This window comes from Rhinopithecus roxellana, chromosome 2, assembly GCF_007565055.1.
Source record: "Rhinopithecus roxellana isolate Shanxi Qingling chromosome 2, ASM756505v1, whole genome shotgun sequence".
NCBI classification, from domain to species: domain Eukaryota; kingdom Metazoa; phylum Chordata; class Mammalia; order Primates; family Cercopithecidae; genus Rhinopithecus; species Rhinopithecus roxellana.
The window spans coordinates 17,877,171-17,899,317 of NC_044550.1; the positions used below are offsets into that span (position 1 = coordinate 17,877,171).

At 37.1% G+C, this 22,147-nt stretch overlaps 1 protein-coding gene across 1 annotated transcript in view; it reads left to right on the top strand.

The window, feature by feature from the left end:
- Window positions 1-22,147, top strand: part of ARHGEF38 (Rho guanine nucleotide exchange factor 38) — a 135,052-nt gene that overhangs the window by 70,073 nt on the left and 42,832 nt on the right. Inside the window, exons 4-5 of the mRNA XM_010371550.2 lie at window positions 12,156-12,303; window positions 17,712-17,729. Of these exons, the coding sequence (XP_010369852.1) occupies window positions 12,156-12,303; window positions 17,712-17,729 (166 nt within the window). The remainder of the gene's footprint in view (window positions 1-12,155; window positions 12,304-17,711; window positions 17,730-22,147) is intronic.

Below are 22,147 nucleotides of genomic sequence, written 5' to 3' on the forward strand. Positions count from 1 at the left end.
TTGAAATGTATCCCTATGAAAACAAGGAATAAGGTAAAAAAAAAAATAAGCAATGAGAGCTCGTGTATAAAATATTTAATTTTAAAAGTCCATAATCACACTTTGGAAAATCTGACTTATGAAGAGAAGGCTTTGATGGAGCTCCTCTTTAGTAGGATAAAGTAATATTCTGTACCAGATTTCACAATCTCTACATTTGGGAAGATATTCCAAAATTACAAATAGAAACAACTTACTTGATGAGTTTTATTTTGCAAAAAAAAAAAAAAAAAAAAAAAAAAAAAAGAGAGAGAGAGAGAATGAAAGAAAACAATTCAAATGGAAGCAAAAAGATAATGCCTATGAAAATATTTCAGCTCAAATATTTACTTGTTTTAATATGTATAGATAATGAGAATTTTAAAAGTTTCTGTTTACCATAATTTTCTCTGAGCTCAATAGATATTTCCTTGTTTATAAAGTATTTTCTCAATTTTAAATATTATGGTTTACAAATTTCAGTATTAAATAAATATGCTGATATTGAATTATAACCCTCAGAAATATCAATGAGTTCTTGCTGATATAAATAAATGTGGAGAAAGGACAGCTGCTCCTCACAGATTTTAAATAATAAATATAGAGAGAAAGAAGAACGGTTGGGTGCAGTGGCTCACGCCTGTAATCCCAACACTTTGGGAGTCTGAGGTGGGTGGATCACGAAGTCAGGAGTTCAAGACCAGCCTGACCAACATAGTGAAACCCTACTCTACTAAAAATATAAAAATGAGCAGAGTGACACGCACCTGTGGTCCCAGCTACTCGGGAGGCTGAGGCAGGAGAATCGCTTGAACCCAGGAGGTGGAGCTTGCAGTGAGCCAAGATTGTGCCACTGCACTCCAGTCCAGATAAAAGAGCAAGACTCCATCTCAAAAAAAAAAAAAAAAAGAAAAACGAAGGAAATGGAAAATCACATTCACATTATATAAACACCACAGTCAACTATTACAGACAAAACCTACTGATTGATGTCATGTTTAGTGGGTGAAAGTTAGAGGAAAAATATGCTTTTCATATTCTCAAACTTTCTCCCAAGTAATTACTAACCTCAAAGGGAAACATGGTAACTTTACATTGAGAAACTTAGCAAGGGCCACCTTTATCTAGAGATCTAGAGTTAATTTTCCTTCTCTGACAATCGTATTTTGATATGTAAGATGTTAATATTGGTGAAGTGGGGTAAAGAGTATTTGAAAAGTATCTGCACTATTTTTTTCAACTTTTCTGTAAATCAAAAATTAGTTCAAAATAAAAAATTGAAAAACATGATTTACAGAGAAAACTCAATTGAAGATGTTCATACTTCTAGATTCACTAATCATGTAATTTCAACTTTGAGGAAAATTACAGAAAATTGTATTTAAAAAATTAGGACAATGAGGCCATATTTGAAAAAGCATCAATTGGAGTCTCATTTTAATATCCTTACCCTTTGTATCTGGGTTGGCCTTGCAACTTGCTTTGATCAATGAAATGAGGCAAAATGATGTTCTACAATAGCATTATCACTTTTGCTTTCTGCTTGTGAAGAGAGAGGCCCAAACTGTCCAGCCATTCCAAGCAACACAGCCAAGGCCACAGGCTTAAGAGTAAGGTCCTTGTTGACTGGCCAGCTGGCCCACAGCCAGTCCACCAACTGACGGGAAACATAGAAGTAAACCCCATCAATGCCAGTTAAACACTGCCCAATTGTTGACCCATACAATTGTGAACAAATGAACAGTTACTGTCTTAAGCTTTTAAGTTTTGGAGTGATTCTTTTTTTTTTTTTTTTTCCTCCTGTGGTAATTGCTAACTAATACAGATTAACAGATGAGAGATTAATTTATTTCAACTCAAATGGTGAGGGAAAACTAGATTTGGTAGGTGGTTTTTGAGCTTGGACTTGAAAGATTTAGAAAGGTGGAGATTGGGTGCAAAAGGCTTTCCAAATGAGAAATAGGGTAAAGGCCTCAAAGCAAGAGTACAGGAAATTCTGAAAAAGGACAGCAGCAGCCCTATGTGACTGGTGCATAGTGCCGAGAAGGCCTCTCTGAGCCAAATGTTGTAGACACACCTATACGAGTTCGCTGGCAATTTCCATTACTAAACCTTTTACCAAAGCACTTATATTCCATAAGGTAAGCTGATTGTTGGTGAGATGTTTCCAAAATTATGTTATCACAAATGAAAAGCACAGGTGTCCCATTTCTTTGTCCTTAGATGGCACAAATGAGAATTTGTGATTCACAGCTGTAGTGCCAAAGGGGGATTTTTCCTGATACTTAGATAAACGAGGAAGAAAATTTTACTCAATAATAACATTGGGGTTTGGATAAGGTTTAAGTTTAAACGCAGAGGCATATGCTTGCAGATCTGAGAGCTCTGAGGAAGTTGTCTGTACTGTCATGCCAAGATACAAAGTGGATTTTAAAATCTTGACTTAAGCACAGTGTCTAGATAGGAAATGGGTTTTCAATCTTTATAGATGGGAGTATGAGATGTGGCTCTTGTTTCCATTTAGATGGCAGTGTAGAGTTTAAGAACACATGGGTTTTAATACCAGGTTGACTTGGGTTACATTTTGGCTTGTCCTGTTGCTAGATGTGTGATCTTATGCAAGTTACAAAACCTAATTGAACTTCAGTTTTTCATCTGGAAACTGGAGGCAATAATACCTATCCCATATGGTTTTTATGAAGATTTGACAAAATTATGTGTACAGAGATTTGGGGGACACCCAGATGCAACAGTTGAAAGATCGGAATGCAGATGTTGGAAGTAACAGGAAAGCTGTCCGCTTCAGAGAAAATGACAATGGGGAAATGGGGTTTTCAGGATCAGGGACACACCAATCCTCATAAGAAAGAGAAAAATCAGCAGTTAGCAGGTGCCAGGCTGTGATATGGGAGATGGACTTCCAGTCTCCTGAGCAGGGTGAATATGGGTCCCAGTGCTGCTAGGAATTATTTCTTACAATAAAAATAAAATAAAGGTGGCTTAGTAAAAAGTCTTACAGTTCTTATTTCTGAGGAGAATGGTAAGTTCTAGGACGCTATGCTAATGGAGCCTGCCAGTGGAAGTCAGTGGCTTAGCTGTGCCAGGAGTACTGGAGAGTTGAGGTCAGATCTGAATGGACCTGTGAAAAGTCAAATATTGCACAAGATACACATAGAAATACATTTCTAAATCCCAGGAAGGAATGTGAGAGTCTATGAGTTTCTGAACACTTTCCCAGCCTCCAGGAAGCTAAAATGAGAAGTACATAGAAAGAGTAACAGACCTTGAAGGTGCCCAATAGCCTGGAAAGAGCATGGCCTTTGAAGTGAAACTGATCTGTGTCTTAATCCTGGCTGTCATCACTAGTTTGATGGCTGTGGGCAAGTCACTTGAGCCAGTGAGGATTGCGTTTGCCTGCCTGTAATAGAAACCTGGCCAAAAGGGTTTGACCAAAAAGGGGCTTATTTTTCTCATGTCACAAGAAATCCATAACTCACGAGTCCAGGACTAGTGCAACTGCTTGCTGCTCCTTGAAGCTCTTCCCTTCACAATGCTCAGCATGTGGCTTTTGGCATCATCCCTTACATGGCTACTCCATTTCCAGGCATCACTTCCTAAAGGCAATGAAGCAAAACCACCTCTTCAGAAGGCTTTCTTCATTTTGGGGGAATGTAACCATTTCCCCAGTGACTTCTACATATATCTCATCCTATTTTGCACACATGTTATTTCATTTCACATACATACACAAACACACCTTTGCACACATGCTTGGCCATCTAAATACCAGAGATTTGGGGAAAGGTCAATATTTTTAACTGGGTGTGTTACCAGTCCAAATTTTATGCATTTGGAAGAAGGAAGAACAGATAAGTAAACAGCAATGGATTCCACATGCATTTGTTCATCTTTTCAATGGGGATAACAACACTTCCATGGCAGGAAAATATCAAACATTGGGCATAACCCCTCCAGAATGTAGGCTCCATGAGGGAAGGAACTCTTGTCTGTTTTGTGACTGTTGTGTCACCAGCACCCAGAACAGTGTCTTTAATAACTATTTAATGAATGGATGAAATCAGAGATAATAGTAAAGGTGCAGTGCATTGGCTGGCACACAGAGGGAACAGGAGATGATTGTTGTAACTGTCATCACTGAGTCTGTCTGTGGTCAATGTCACTGTCAAATGTCAATGTCAACAGTCAGTACCATTTCCAGAGGCTGCTAGGTAATATAGAGCAACTAGCTGTAGACGAGGCAAGCTTTCTCAAGAGAGGTATTTACTAAAACAAGAAAAATGGGAAATCATGGATTGGTCTAAGACACAGTCTTCCTCAGTATTATCAACCTTACATTAAAAAAAGTTATTGTACCTTTTCCTGATCCAGCCAGCCAAAACCTTCACTTTCTCAGAGAACCAATGTTGCCTCAAGATGTCAATTGTTAAAGAATCCCGACCTGGAGTTAGTGTCTAGGAAGTCAACCAAGGTTCAGGAAGAGACTGTGAGCTAACATCAAAATATACAGCTGTATTCTTGAATGTTAGAGCTGGACTAATATTTAAAGAGCATCTATTCCATTAGTGAGACAAAAACAGTAAGGACTGATTTGCCCAATTTACATTATTAGTAACTCTGGACACAGTCAGAAGGGACTCTAGCTCTTCCAAATATAGGACAGAGCTCTTTCCTCTCCCAACACTGACCCTCTCCAGAGCCCACTAGCATCCCCCAGTTTGTCCTGCTCAGCTGCTAGCCACTTCCCATGGCCAGATGTGCTGGGTGGATGCCACCTTAGCTTCAGAACGGCCCCTTCTTTGAGAGCCCCACCACAATTATGACATCGTCCTCCCTGGCACTGGACACAGAGATGATCATGACAGGTCCCCATCCTCCACTCTGCTCCTTTCCTTTCTCTGTTTCTCTCTTTAGGGTCCACCTCCCTTAATTGGTCCTACTTCCTCATCTCTCATTCCCTCGTAAACCCAATCCTCTAAAAACGCTATTACCACATCACCAGGGACCTCAGAATTGTCAAATCCAATGGACACATATTTTTCTGAACTTATCTTACTCTAGTGCTTTTGAAAAAAATTTTACCAAAATATTCCTGATATCAAAAGAGAAATATCATAAGCACCAGGAAATGTGGAGTTATGACCTGAAGCTAGAGCCACAAGCATGAAATAACTTGGAAATCTCATTTTGTCATAAGAATTCATGTCAGTTTTCCAGTCTACTCTTCTAGGAAACCAGCGTTTTTTCCCTCAAATATCTTAATAAAATTGATACTCGAGGGATATACTTGTTTTAATCCCATGGCTGCATGTCTCACCTGCCACCTGTATTTGGTTTGAATATTATAACCCTAGCCAGGGTCTCTTGGGTGTCCTCAGCAGCCAATTTTATCCCCTAACCTAGGTAGAAGCTAAAAGAGACTGAAGGCGAGGGAGTGTGGCTTGTTTAAGCAGCATTTACTCTTTCAGTTTCTTTCTTCTCACTTCCTCTACTCGTTTTATGCTCCTTGGAGAACAGAATGAGGCTAGGAAAGTAAGGGAGAAAGTATTCAGATGATCTGGCATTTGGGCTGGTGAATCTACTGCCTTGTTTAGTCATGGCAGCTGGGCTCCCATCCAAGGAGGATAAGCAGACCGTGGGGAACAACCCTTGAACTCGAGGTGAAAGCTGCCAGGAAACATCTTTCACTGGAGATGGCATGTCATGGCACTTTCACTCAGCTGTGTGTGTCACTCAGGGAAATGACAGTCAGAGGCCTGTATTGTTGCACGCAGATCTCAGACCTTCTTTCCAGAGAGTGAGCCATCTCTACCCTCTCTCCATCCCACCCCCTTCTCTGTATTCTAAATACTCTGCCTTGACAACAAGTTTTGTTGAGAACCACAGATAACATTCTTTCAGAATATACCTCAGGCCATAATTTATACTTGAGATTTTAACTAAAATGATTTTTGTAAACATCATCTTAGTTGGTTTTTAGAGTTGAATTTACTGCATAGTTTTTCTTGTTAATACAAGCAACATCCAACTTTAAATCCTCCATAACTAACAGTTCATGTCATATTTTCATAGAATTTTTAAATGAAATGTAAAAATGGGTAGCATAGAGGGGGCCTTAACTCATCAGGATTTCTCCCAAAATATTTTCCTGTCAAAGAGAAAACAAAATAAAACAGTGAGTTGATTAGAATTAAGTTCAGCTGGGAGAAAGAGAAAACAAAAACAAAACATTACAAGCATAATAAGACAGATGTTGATTTCTCTATGTGTAGAAGTTCCAAGGCATGTGTTCTGGAGCTGTATGGCAGCTCTGCTCCACAAGGTGCTCTGGGATGCAAGCTCCTTCCAGCTCACAGCTCCACTCACCAAGAGGTGGCCGTTATATTCATGGACAAAGTAAAGGTATTAATAGTATCCAAATCCTAGGTAGCAGATGGAGACAAAGATGAAGGCAGCATAAAGGCTGAGTCATCTGCTTCTTGAGGAAAATTTCTGGATATTGTCATGGGACACTTTCATTTATATCCCATTGTGGGCTTTAATTATATGGCCACACCAATTGGATGGGAGGATGGGAAATGCCATTTTGATTTGGGGCAGCCAAAACTTCTATTTCTTTGGAAGCCGATTATGACCATGGGGAGACAACTAGCAAAGCTCTGTCACCCAGAACCCCACCAACTTAGTCAATCTTGGCAGTATTTCTCACTGTTTTGTTCTTGTCCTTCCTCACACTGATCCTTCTTTGTGGCTATGCCTTCTCAGGCTTCCTTGCAGTCTCTTTTTCTTCTCTACTGTCTGCAGTGTTGGTGTTTGCCAGCATCTGGTCCTCAGGTACTCTTTTCTTCTCACTCTGTGAACATTCTTGCATGACCACACAAATTCATGTCTTATACTACCCAATTTTTACAAACCTACATCTCTGTCCAAAATACTATTTTCTTAAATCCTAGATTCATATATCCAATTTCCTAAAGGGGTTCTCTGCTTGAATACACAAGAAGAAACTCAAACTCAGTACATCTGAAATTAAACTCATCATCTTTCCCATTAAACTCTGTTACGCCATCAGTGTCTACCCACATGGCCACTTAAACCACAATTCTGGAATATGTCTGGAATCATCTCTCACGCATGTTCAATGTCCATTTTTCTCCCTTTCTTCTGCATCCTCCTTGCTTTCGCTTTGCTGTAGTTATGGCTAACATCTATTGAGCATTTGCATATGCCAGCTATTGATGCAAATATATTACATATTTTAACTCATTTAACCTGCAAACAACCCTACTATTATTATCTCCATTTTACAGATGAGGAAATTAAGGAACAGATAAGTAACTTTCCCAATCGTCACACGTCGAGTAAATGGTAAAACCAGGATTTGAACCCAGGCAGTCGACTCTAGTGCACTCTCTCTTAACTGCAATAACTTTCTGTTTTAGTCCCTCATTGTCTATTTGTTTTATTACTATAGAAGCCTTTCAATTTGTTTATCTTCTTCAATCTCACCAACTCTTCCCTGAAATTCCATCTTTCATACTAATAACTACCAGAATAGTTTTTCTTTTTTTTTTTTTTTTTTTTTTTTTTTTTTTTTTTTTTTTTTTGAGACAGAGTCTTGCTCTGTCGCCCGGTCTGGAGTGCAGTGGCCGGATCTCAGCTCACTGCAAGCTCCGCCTCCCGGGTTTACGCCATTCTCCTGCCTCAGCCTCCGGAGTAGCTGGGACTACAGGCGCCCGCCACCTCGCCCGGCTAGTTTTTTTTTTTTTTTTTGCATTTAGTAGAGACGGGGTTTCACCGTGTTAGCCAGGATGGTCTCGATCTCCTGACCTCGTGATCCGCCCGTCTCGGCCTCCCAAAGTGCTGGGATTACAGGCTTGAGCCACCGCGCCCGGCCCAGAATAGTTTTTCTAAAACACAATCTGGTCACTTGCCTAAAATCCATTGGTGTTTCCCCATCACTTTCAGGTGAAAGTTCCACCTCCTTAATGTGGCACAAGACTCTTTGTGATCTGGTCCCAGTCCACCTCTACATCCCTTCTGGAACTTCCTCGCAGACATGGTCCCATCCAGCCACACTAGATCATTCCAATTTTCTGAACAGACCTTACTCTGCACAACTATCTCCTTGCTTTTTGCACTCACTCAGAGGTCCTATTTCAAGAGTACACTGTTATGAGCATTGCTCAAAGCTCCCCAAGGGCTGAATAGGTGTCCCTCTGTACTTTATTTACTTTTCACATAATATGGTAAATGAAAGTTCAGTCCTGTCTCTCTCCCTTGGTATAATTTCCTTGAAGGAAGAATTGGTTCTTTGTATCTACAGTACCGACCAAAGTGTTTGGTGCATGATGATCATCCAGTAATTTTCAAAAAAGGATGAAGTGAGGAACACAACTGCTTCTTCCCTTTTATGGCAGTTTCCTAAACAAAACCTGGGATAAGGAGATCTCTTGAAAATCACTGACTTTACCCTTGTTTACTTACCTGCAGGGGAAATTCATCTTGGAGCAGGATTACAATACTATAGAGGCCAACTGGTTTGGTATGGCACATGTCAGGGCTGCACATGAGGGTATGGAAATAGAAAGAGGAGCGTATGTTTATTCACATCAGTAAAGGGAACAAATTGAAACAGAGGAGTCATGATATCCAGACATAATATCAATATTTTGGGAAGTTATTTTTAAATAAGATAACTAAGGAGATTTAAAAGGGTGCATTTTTTTTTCTCCTTTGCATGGCAATTGCTTTTTGGGGATGCCAATGCAGAAATTCTTGGGTTGTAGAATTTTTAAAAAGAAGAACACACTAGTTTTATTTATTTTATAGGATTCTGGCACCTTTGTGACAGGCAACCACAAGTGAAATTACCTTCAATGGTCTTGGCTTAGTCCCTTCTCTGCTCCTAATCATCCCCTCAAACCCACATACATTACACAGAGCAGTTGTCCTTCATCACTAAAGAAACGCAGTCGAGAGTTATGTTACCGTGGAAACAGAATCACTTTTTGCTGCAAGACACACTGCTTCATCTGCACTATTATGAAGCAGAATACATTGGTAGGGCTGGGAGGGAAATAAAATATTCTGCCTGCCAGTGTTGTAGTTGGCCTTTGGGTGAATAAGTGACTTTCAATTAGAGTACTTAAATATCTTTTAACTTTAATAATTATTATTAGAGCCTCAACAGAATTTTACTTGGAAAAGAGGGGGAAAAAGATTCTTCTGTTAAAGGAAGAGCTATAAATTCTTTCAAACTAGACCACTCCTGTTAAAGAAAATTCAAGAGAATTTGCAATTAATGGGTTCGTTGTGTATGAAGACAAGTGTTTTAGTTCTTGTTTTTTGACTTTCTGATTTGATCACCTTGTGGATCTGTGAGATTGTCCTTACCTCTTTCCTTCCTTTGGTCTCTGCTTTTAGCTTCTTTATAGTGAGCACACTTATTTACAGCTTCATCTTGTGTTGGGCTGTGTCTATGCGGGTCCACTGCTGTTGACTTGCTGCTGAGTGTCCAGCTAAGTATGTGATCTAAGCCTGTCACCAGTCCCACTTCTGAGCCCTCCCAGCCAAAGCCCCTAGTTCCCATTTGCTACCTAGTTCTACTACTGGGAGGCTCCCTTCACCTTATGCCCAACCCTAAATTCAGTCACCATCCTATTTTGTTTTCTTTCCTCTACTTGATATTTCTTACTGTTTGTGTTGTTATCAGTCTTGAAGAACAAATCTATATGACCTACACTAGTTGAAGGATGAACTCCGTAGAATATCAGAAACAAAACAAGAATCCTGTATCCTTCAGCTCCAAAGATGCTCACGGTTATTGAGTTTTCTTATAGGCCCCCCAAAAGCACTACTAAAACAAACAAACAAAAACCTTAAAACACACATACACATAAACACACACACACACACTCGCATGTGTGCACATTATTTCACGTTACCTCAGAGTCTAACCATAATCGTATAATCATAGGAAAATCCCACATAATGAAAAGGAAAAATCTTTTATTGGCTGTAAATAAGTTAGAAAAGAATGTGATGCTTTAAAAGTGTTGGTGTTTTAATTCTAGAGGTAGCAAAGCAACCTTAAGAGACAAATGACAATTCTTGAGCAACTAGTCAGTGGTGGGCACTTTTTATATCTATCATCCCATTTCATTCTCGAATGAATCTCAATGGCTAACTATTATTTTTATTTTACAAATAAAATGAAGGCACTAAAACTCAAATAATTTATTTAAAAAATCATTCTCCGATTGTATAATTCATCCATGTAACCCAAAACCACTTGTACCCTAAAAACTACTGAAATTTTGAAAAGTCATTCCAATTTCCCCACACAAACCCTAAATTGTTTCTGATTTCAAGTTTAGTGTTCTTTCCAAGTGCATCACCTCAGCACTGCTCAGCAGTGCTCAGCAAAGCTCTGAATTGGGTGGCTGGAGTGGAGTACATGCTAAAATCCAAGGAAAAAATAAGAATATGGCCTCTAATTCTGCCTTTCCACCTCTAGACAGGACTTTGGGGAAATCATTTATTTCTTTCAAACTCAGATTTATTCATCCTTACTTAATATGGATAAATAACCTCTTATCTCTTCATGCAAGTAGGAAGTTAATGTGTGAAAAACATGTTGAAAATATTAAGGGCACTTTTATTTCTGCAGAAAGAATGAGTTACTCCTGTTAACTATAATAGGTCCAGATTAATAGGTCCAGATCACTGTCAATCTATTCAGCCATCCCAATTAATTCAGCCACCAAGTCATTATCAATCTCAAATTTGCAATGTTTTGAGAGCTGACCCTGTCACATATTTCTTGGGTATCTGCCAAATAATTTAATACAGTGCTGGATTGAGTAGTGGATGCATAGTACTCATCTTTAAGTAATGAAGTGTGAGACCAAATCAAACTATTGCCCAATATCTACTTTAGCCACCAGTTATAGACCCTATTTTATCATAATATCAAAAAGGATTCATTAAATGCCTAGATACAATTAGCCTAAGTTGCTTTATGAATATACAGTCATAATCTTGGCTCAGAGTATTAAACTGATTTTTGAAATATGACCTTTTTTATTATCACATAGAAGGAAATATTTTATTTCTCTAAACTCCATTGCGTGCCCTTCAGAGAGCCTCAGGAAATATTAGTGCAGTAAATATTGAAAAATAACTTACCCAACACCTGAAATTTCACCTTCTGTATTTCTTATAAATTAATAAAAAAAAACTGCTTCATTTTGAGCATTTCATATGTATTTACTATACTCTGAACTTTACAAATACCACCTCTTTTAATTTTTACAATGACTTTCTGAAATTGAGTATATTGGTGTCATCAGGTTTAAAGAGTTAAAATAACTTGCTCAAGTCACAATGCCAGTCTGTAGCACAGCCTGACTCAAATCCATACACACCAACTCTAAACTGCAACCTTTTTTTTTTTTTTTTTTTTTTTTTTTTTTTGAAGATAGAACTTGCTCTGTCACCCAGGCTGGAGTGCAGTGGCCAATCTTGGCTCACTGCAACCTCCGCCTCCCGGGTTCAAGTGATTCTCCAGCCTCAGCCTCCCGAGTAGCTGGGGCTACAGGCACCTGCCACCATGCCTGGCTGATTTTTGTATTTTTCGTAGAGACGGGGTTTCACTGTATTGGCCAGGTTGGTCTCACACTCCTGGCCTCATGGTCTGCCCACCTCAGCCTCCCAGAGTGCTGGGATTGTAGGTGTGAGCCACCTGGCCACACTGCAACTCTTAACCACAATTCTGCACATCGACCTTGTATGTAAAGTCACCTTTGAGAAAACCAGCTTTCTTTTGCTGCCCATCTCTGATAACTTGTTCATCCTTTGTTTTATAAAAGAAAAAAGAAAAGAAAAGACAGAAAAAGAGAGGGAGCAAAGAAGGAAAGCAGGGAGATAAGGAAAAAGGAAGGAAAAGAAAGAAAAGGAAAAAAAAATCACTCAATGTTTCCACCCTTCCTGAATAACCTGGGGATAAAGTAGGTCCCATCCAACTTTTTGACATGAGTCAACATTGTTGAAAATAATCATGAGAAGTGCCAGCTTTGTCTGATGATGTCATTTTGCCTTTGTTTTGCATTTATCAGGAGAAGTATTCTTGCAGATTAAAGGGCCACTGGAAGATATTTATAAAATCTACTGCTATCACCATGATGAAGCACATAGTATACTGGAGTCCTATGAAAAGGAAGAAGAGCTGAAGGAACATTTGAGCCACTGTATCCAGTCCTTAAAGTAAGGTCTTTTCAAATGATGATTCCCATTTCCTCTCAGTCGCCCAGCAGGGAGCATTTTAAATGGGTGTAGATGAAAGATCTCCCATAAATCCTATGTTTTATGAGGCTTGCTGGGAGCTCTGCTTTGCATTCCCTTTATAAAAAGCTGACATGCCAGAAGCCCTGATTGACTTTTTTTTTCCCCGTGAGAATCACTAAAAATAACAAGGGAGAAGATTTAGAGCTCTGCAGAGATTGAAAAATGCAATATCAAAATATAAAATGTGGAAGAAAAGCCTCTTCTTAAAGCTATTGTAGCTTGCCTGGCCCCACGTAGTTCAAGGAATATATGAGATAACATGTGGCCCCATGACCACTGGAGCACATGGGTTAATGGAGTTAGTGGAATGGCCTACGACTCTCTGCATGGCTGTCTTCTTTCCCCAAACTTACTGTGGGGAGACTGGTGAAGACAAGTCAAGCCTTGCTAAAGTTAGTTTCAGAACAATTACTCATGCCTTCCTTTCTGATCTCTAAAACATTGGTGGGGGTGCTACACTATGTACTTTTTCTTTTCTAGAGAAAATATCTATTCACTATGAAAATCTGAAAAATATAAGAAAGTATGTGCAAGATAAAAACCCCTTGCTGTTTCACTATTAACCATTTTTTCTTAATAATAATTTTCTTCTGATATTATTTACAGGCATAAGTGTGGGTATGTGCTTGGATTGATTCTTTTAAATGGAATTGGTATCTTACTGAATATGCAGTTTCCTACCACATGAAGCTTAAAGCCAAAATCACTGCCATACTCCACATCTTACCCAGTGGCTCTCTTACAAATTCTCACTTTTAAGTAGAATCCACTGTCAAATAATTTTGATTAGACCAGGAATTAACCACAGAGAGCTGTGGTGTATAAGTCAGTGCACACCCGTCCGATCCTATAGCACATGTCCCCAGTTTACTCTGTGTGGTGGGGGAAAGAGGGATTCCCCAATGGGAACTGGGATGGGGATCCTAATGTGGTATAAGAGGCTTTTAGCTGCATTAAAGCGAAATCATGATACTACTCTGGAGGAAGAGTTTCCAGGCTAGAACTGGGTCTGAAAGTGAGTTTAAAATGAGCCCAGTGAATTTTTTTTTTTAATAAATAAAATTTCAATTTTATTGCCCTCTACTGATCATTAAATTTTAATTACTCTACTGGTCATTAAATTTTAATTACTGTGGTTTTAAACCACTCATGCCACGGAAAAGAATTCAAGTCACCAAATCTTAAGCACTTATTTAGTGTTTGTGCTGTGCCAAGCGTAGTTCTGGGTACTAAGAATACAAAAGTAAATAAGACTTAGACTTTGCCCTAAGGAACTCAGTATGATCAGGTAAGTCTTAAATATGAGATGTAATGAGCAAGTAGCTCCAGTTAATTATTTCTCACTATTTTCAGTTTAGTTCAGTGTTAGCATATCAATTCAGATAAACATTCAAGTTTGAAGTTGTGTTCATTTTAATAAATTCACATATTAGAAGCACAGTCATCTACATATTCAGGTGTTTTATTCTTTGGGTAAAAAAGGAAATGGTGCCATCCTGGGTTTGAACGAACACCTTTCCTACCTTCAACAAGTGGCAAGATCTGATCCAATAAAAGCTGGAGCCATTGTCCTTCTTCAGGTTCTAGAATCAAGAGTGAGAAATGTGACAGCAAGTGAACATTTAGCACCTTTGATCACCGCCTGCCCAAAGCCAGCCCTGGGGATGGAGGTCCTTGCCTGAAAAGAATGTGGTGCATCTACTTTGAGCATGTGCTTCTAACTGTTCACCAGAAGTGGAGCTGTCTGTTCAGAGAGGAAAGGACGTCAGTTTATTATTCATTAAGCTTTTAATTTTAAGAGAAAGAAATAGACACTGCCAGAAGATTCCACTAGGCAGTATAGCCCAGTATCATATCCCCAAAAAGCAGCTAAAGGCAGAGGCGATTTTAGAACCTCATGAAGTCTCAGTTACTGAAAATTATTTTCAGACCCAATATCTTATTTGGTCTTTTTCTGCAAGTTTCAGGTAATTCCCCTGGCCATGCCCCAAATTTTGTGTTTAGAGCTATTCTGATTTTAGGTGACAGTTGCAGGCACTGGAAGGTGTTAAGGTTTAGAAAGCAAAAAATCCAAAAGAAGCAATATTGGCACAAATATTTCTTAAGGGAAAGAAAATCAAATAAAATAGCTGAAGTTAGAGCTATTTTCCCAAAAGTTGCCTTTCCATGAAAATAAAGTTAATGATGGATTGTACTGGTCTGCCTGAAGGCTGAGGGTAGTAGAATTATTGACATTACTATAATACTGACCTCAATCGAGCTAAGCTTTAAATTCTGAGAAACAGGTTTTCAAACAGGTTTATAGGCCAAAGAGAGACTGGAACACCCTAGGGGCTTGGTTTCCCTTGCCGAGTAATCAGTCAAAGCTATTACTGTCGTTCGGCCTTTTCCTTGTGGCTAGATGACACAGCCCAAGTTCAGTTTCCAATTTCTAATGAATACTAGGTGTGGCCTCCATTTTATCCTGTGCAAGGGGATATTGGAAATCTTTGTTCGAAGCAATAACCACGAGAGAGGTGGCTTCATGCCTCAGAAGTTAAGGTGGATTTTAAAGCAATTTAGGCTGTTTTTTTAACCAAAATTACAATATGTTTATTGGGGGCCTAATAAATATTTAATAAGAGTGCTAAATAATGTTGAAAATATTTTTTAAAAATATATAAACATAGTTCTTGCCTCCCAGAAACACAAACTCTAGTTGAGGAGATAAACAAAACCATGTGGAAAGTTTAATAACAATACAAGAATTAATTTAAATAACACCAGAAGCTTTCACGGTGGCTGCAGTTCAAGACTAATACCCAGAAGAGTAGCAGAGATATTACCTGGTTCTGTAAAAGACCCAAGTTTCTAACTTTCAATTATTCTTTGAAGCCAATTATCTTTCAAAGGAGAGAATAATGTTGAATCCTTTCATAACGTGAGGGCAGTATTTTTCCGTGTGTGAGTTCCCTTGCGCCAGATCCACCAGGATTGTATATTAAAAGTAGATTCCTATGCTCTGCCTCAGACCAAAAAAAATAGTATTTCTGGTGGCCCAGTTCAGGGTCTGCTCTTTTAACAAGCCCCCTCCGGTGATTTTCCGTACACACTCAAGTTAAGAACTACATTAGAGGGAGAAATGGTGTCTACAGTACTCACTTGCTGCTTCCCCTGAAGCAGCTGGGTTTTTTCATCAGTGCTGATACAATCTAAGCAATAATTTCAGAGTTTGAAGACCTTTAAAAAGAAAAGATTCTAAGACTATCCAAAAGCAAATACACATCTGCATCTATAGCCTACAAATTGGAAATTAGTAAGTTTTTATTTGTTCAACAAGAAGTTTTGACGGTCAAATTAGTGACCCCTAAGATTGTGTGAAATACCGTATTAAAATAGTCTCCAAAGTTATGGAAGTTATTTGCTAAAGATCTTATTACTTAGCCTTCTTGGGGTTATTTAAGGTTTCTGATCTGTATGAGGAAAGTGAAAGATAGCGTGGCTATAAATGCAAATGTAGCTATAATTAGAATAGCCTGTCTGCTGCCTCCTTTTTCTGCTTTTCCATTTATAAATACCACTAAAGTCCCTGCTGCATTTCAGAGGCCCCAGAGATCTGTTTATTTTGTAATAGAAAGAGAATGAAGAATGAAGGGGATTTTCTAAGTTTTTCAATGGATGGAAGACACATTTCTAGCTTCATGTCTAGTTGTTATAAATGTATCTGTATTTTTCTTCTTGCTAATCAAGGCCATCATCACCAGGAGGAAAACTTCTAACTTCCAGTCATCTGGGCACTTTGGCTGCTCACATTACTCCTGGAGCTTCTCCATTCAGGGAGGAAGATAACAGCTCATGCAATGCAAAATCCAAAGGAATACATTTCAATTTGTTCACCACATTTTATACTCATTATTCTAATGGAGTGTTCCAAGTAAAAATTAAAATCACTTTTGGAAAGCCCTTCAGTTCCTTGTTATATGGCATCATGTTTAAACAAAGACTATAATCCTTAAAGAATAGTCACATGAAAACTTGTTAATTGTGAGTCAAATTACAATGTGCTCATGATGGTAGGAGGTATAGTGATAGATATATTAAATTACTTTATCCCATAAAAGGGTAAATGGACACAATTTAAATTCTTCCTTCCTGAATTGCCTTTTTTTGGGATTAGCTTCTGCAAAATTTCAGCCTAAAAGAGATTTTTTTTAAATGACTAACAGATAAAAAGATGTTATAATATAGTGCCCCTACTCCACAGACTGTGGTTTTATCCTATTGGAAGATCTGTCAGATTCCCTTTCATAAAGCGTTATACTACATAAACACAATGTTGAATTTATGTTATGATATTTAAGTTTTACTTGGCTGAAATAAATGAAATAGAAAAAAAAACCATGTTTTCTATAGAAGTTTAAAAAATAACCTTCTCTTTCAAATTCAATGTGCGTGTTTTGGTTCCTTTATGATCACATTATTCACTTATTTGTTTGCATGAAAAATTGCACTTTTATTTGGATTCATTTTCTTCCACAGATTTTCTGACCTATGATCCACAAAGCATATTTGACAAATAAAATTTCCCGTTAGCAGAGGAAAGAAGGAAGCGTGTGAGCCTCAAGTAAATGATTGGAAGCAAATATTGGGCAGGAGGTGGTGGTGTGGTGTTTCTTTCATTGCAACAGGAGAGTTCTTTAAACAGTCGTGAATAATTGCCTAAAATTATAACAGCTGCTGATTTTTTAAAAAATTGTAATTCTGTACTTCATTCCCATCTAATAGGTCTTAGACTCAGCAAAACCTAGTTATATTAGGATGTCTAGCAATTCATTCATATAGCATATCTGAAGATTGAGGAAACAATTGCTTCACACATGTCCCCCACCATTTCCCACATATTCAAAGTACTGAGATTAATGGAAAAAAACTTATTAAATCCATTAAATTTTACAAAATGCAGCTTAGGCACTTATTAAATTTTTCCTCAATCACTGAATGTAAAAAGACCATCTATTATTATGGGATGGATCATAAAATTTTTTATATTGAAATCATTTATTGTACTCTAAATGGTTGGAAACCAAAGGCCACAGTGATCAGATAATAAACACAGGATATTATTGTATTTATCCATAGCCACTTGAGGCTTTTAGATAAAAATTTTCATCTTCTTTATTTGTTAGGGACATGATTATAAAATAACGAGACTACTTCTATAAGGCATTCATGAAAATTACTTATTACTTTTATTTTACATAAAAAGATTTTAAAGGATTTATGATGTTTGTATATTATCTTAAATATACAGATTTACATGAATTTACTTTCTTTTTCTTCTCTTACAGGAAAATATACATGCAAGAGTAAGTACTTTTTAAAATAATACAAATCAAATATAAAAATCATGAGAAAATGCAGCTGACTGTTCCTGTCCAAATCAGAATTTCTGATTTTTCTAATCATGAGTATTGCTTTTAATAAATAATCCAAGATTGAAAAGGCATTTACTCCATTATTGGTGCATATTTTACTTATTAAATTACTATCACATATACTTTACCAAACCTTTTAGAAGAATCCCAATAGATAAGCTCATGCCAGAAAGTCTTTGGGAACTGTTCATCATACATATGTTTGGGAATCTTAATGTGTCCAAAAACACTTCTTTCTATGAAGCATATTAGTCTTTTCAAAATCTCAGATTAATATCATAATGTATTTGAAGTTTCTATAGACGAATGCATAAGAAAAGATTATTTTATGAAAATACTAGATTTCTTCTAATTTGGGGTCTTGTATGATTTATGAAGAAAAAAGTCACACACATTATAGCATGAAAATGAAATACTAAGGTGAAATAGTTGGTTACCAGGACAATATAGAAATTATTTTAGGAAAACAGTATATACAAACACTCTGAAAGAGTTCCATTATTCTAGAAGAAAAGTGTGTCCAGGCTGATTAAAGCTGAAAGGATGAAATTGACTTAAATACAAACTCAAATTTATTTAACAGGCACATGTTTGGCTTATGATGAGCAACTCTTTAAGGTCCCGAGCTTCTAGTGCGTGTTTGCTTGTGCGTGTATGTACTTTAAACTCCTAAGAGTTTATATCAAGAAATAAAAAGTTAACAAAATATAAATTATATTAATGTAAGCAGCAAATACCTGTCATTCATATTTTGGTGCAGAGCAACAGTGAGAACGGAATTCTGGAACTGAAGTGAAGGAATCAGGCATCATACAGATCTGTAGACCAAGGCAGTATATCTCAGTCAAGTTGAGAAGCTGATTTTTGAGACACCACACAGGCAACCAGTTCTCTCACTTTATCAGTCTTTTCTTTCTTTCTTTTTTTTTTTTTTTCAAAAGGAAAAACTATCCTACAGGTTAAACAGATATGAGTAGATTTGTCTAATGAGTTTCCAATTCTAGGCTCATTTGAATTAGAAGAGGTGCCTCGGCCTCCCGGCTTCTCTTCAAAGATAGTTGATGTGGGGTGGGAAATGGCACTGCCTCATTATACAGCCTGTGTCCCTGGCATTGTACCAAGGACTGGAGTTTTGCATTACTGAGTGGTTAGAGAAGAACTTCGTGTGCTACAAATTCTGCTTAGGTTTCTTTTTCTAAAGCTTACATTAGGTCTTTGGAACCAAGAAACAAAATAAGGAGAGAGGAGAGAGAGATTCAGAGGAGAAGAGGGAGATATTCTTCTTAGTACAGTTAGCATGCACAGACTTCTGCATACAGAATACTTAAACAGTTCATTGTATTGAAACACTTGCTTAAAAATGGCCCTAGCACTTGCCGCAATCCTGCTGTGTAGGAGTTAGCCAGGTTGTGTCTGCTCCCTCTAGACTATTCTATACATCAAGAACTAAAAAAGAAGAGTAATCCCAGCATGTGGCTGGATGCACATCAAAGCCAAGTTTGCTATGAATTATTTTCCTTCCTGTTCCTTTCATTCAGGTCATGAAGCACACATACTGCTACAGGAAAGGGCAAAAGGCAATGTCAAGTGCTGTATAATTGTTGGGCTCTTTAGTGGCAAAGGCCAGCAATGTTGCAGCCAAAAGGGCATTTAAGAGTACAAGATGTGGGTTTTTAAATGGCATTCAAAAATCCCTAACTTATGGCAATCAAAAATTATCTGTTTTTAGTGTTTTTTTTAAATCTACCTTTTAAAAAATGCAAAGTGAAAGATATTTGTAATTTCTAAAATGTTTACTTTGAATTATAACCTCATGCAAACATCAGACAGTATTAAAGTGACAGGAATCATAGAACTTCCCACTAAAAGCAAGAAAAAAATGCCTATTCTAAACACAGCTATCTTCAGAAATGCAGTGTTTTGTTATCTTTATGCTTTCACTCTTTTCTGTATATGTTCCCTGTCAGACTAGCTATTCTCACCTTGGATTTCAAGGTTCCTATTAATCACAAAATATTATAAATTATTTTCTCTTTTCTTTGTATTTTAAAAATTATTGAAGAAACACTGCAAAAAAAGGAAAATAAAAATGAGGACAGTAAAGACAATCAGCAGTCACATTCCAAAGCTAACTATTGTAGCATTGCAGTGAGTCCCTCACTTCACCATACTTTTTTCTTTACACACATACATTGACTAAAATAGGAACACTATATACTTCCTGTATGTCGACTTGCTACCTCATTCATCATCAATACCTTGTTTCAAAAAAAGCTGAGCTAATTTACATTCCCACTACTCTTACGTGAGTTGTTCATTTATCCACTACTTGCCAACACTAGATACAAATAATATTGATATCTTTATAATTTGTAATGTTAAGGCCCAAATAGTATCCTGTTATTTTAATTTGCATTTTTCCTATGTACTTAACTATTTGTATTTCATTTCTAATGAATGATGTTTTTACATGATTATTCACTTTTACTGAGATGTTCATCTTTTTCTAATACATTTATAATGTCTCTTAATTAGTGCATATTAACCTTTGTCTTATGTATTAAGTATAATTTTTCCAGTTTATCATCTGACTTTTAATATAGTTTATGGCTGTTTTGGGCTCTGTTTTTAATGTATAAAATTTTACAGAGCTAAATTTTTAAATAGGCATCACTTTTTTTCTACTGTGTCTTTCAGATTTTGTGTCTTCCTTAGAAATTCCAATGTTAGTTTATAAAGGATGATCCTATGATTTCTTCAAGTTCCTATATGGTTTAATTTTTAGATTAAATATTTGATCTATCTTGAAATTATTTTAGTGTAAAGAATGAGGCCAAAATCTATTTTTCTTGTTTTATTTATGGCTAGCTAATTCTCATAACATCTGATATTGAATAATTCATTTTTTCCCACTGAACAGGATTGTCAAATTTACCATGTACTCAATTTCTATACATATTTGTATCTATTTCTTGATTTTCTATTTTGTGCTACTCATTTGTCCATATATGTATCAATACCAAACTGCTTTTATTTTTGTAGTTTTATAATATACTTTAATATTCAGTATCATTAGTCTCAGCTCAGTAGTTTTCTTTTACAATTTTTTGAGTATTCTTGCATATTCCCTTTTGATAAAAAACTTTTTATGAAAAAATGATATATACCCATGTTTCAATAGCCAAATCATTCTGCAAGATTTGTCAAGAAAAATAGTAATTCCCTCTTCTCCTACCAGCCCCTAAATTCTCATTAGAATACATTATTTTCACATCTTCAGCTGATTCTTTTGGTATTTATCTTTATTACTCTAAAAACGTGCTTGGTTGTTTTCTTTTTAGATATTATCTATTAACTTACTCCTGTGGAAGACAAGAATTTATTTCTCTTTCCTATCCCTATCTCCTCTACACAACAAGCACACACACAAATGCTTTTTCCATTTCTCCATTCCCCCTAAGTGGTTACACTGTAATTTTGTTAGAGCAATAATCAATGTCTGAATTATTGTATCTAAGTAAATTTCTTTTCAGAGCTAAACCTCGAAGTGATTACTTATTTTTCTGTGAGGTAACAATTTTTGATTATCGTTTTCATTGTGCCCTCCTCCCCCTCCACTTCATCTACTTTCTCTGCTTCTTCTTGTTCTTCATTTAAACTCACAGCCAGTTAACTAAGTCATCTTTCAAGTCAACCAGATGCATTATGTATGCTATCAATTTCATCTCCCCAAAAGCGCCCCTTCCAGAGTCTTCAGTCCAGTTGAACTTGGACTGGTGACACTGGGTGCAGCCATCTTGTAGGAAGGAATTCCCCTCTCATCATCCTGGAGATTCAGTTTGCCTCTTTCCTGTGTTGGTTCTTCCTCATTTTGGTGGAGTACATCCTTCAATAGTGACTTCTATTTCTCACAGAATGCATGGGAAGTAAAATGTTGAGAACTTTGTAACTGAAATACTTTTCTTTTATGCTCACACTTGGTTTGTAGTTTTATTTGGTATCGAATTCTAAATTGGAAACCATTCCCTTCAGAATTTAGAGGAAATTCTTTATCATTTTCTAGCTTTCATAGTTGCTGTTAGAAATCTGAAACATTCTGATTCCTAACCATGCATTTATGCCTATGTGCTTATTTCTTTCTCTGAAGGATTATAGAGTCTTCTCTTTTTTTTTTTTTTTATTATACTTTAAGTTCTAGGGAACGTGTGCATAACGTGCAGGTTTGTTACATATGTATACTTGTGCCATGTTGGTGTGCTGTACCCATCAACTCGTCAGCATCCATCAATTCGTCATTTATATCAGGTATAACTCCCAATACAATCCCTGCCCCCTCCCCCTTCCCCATG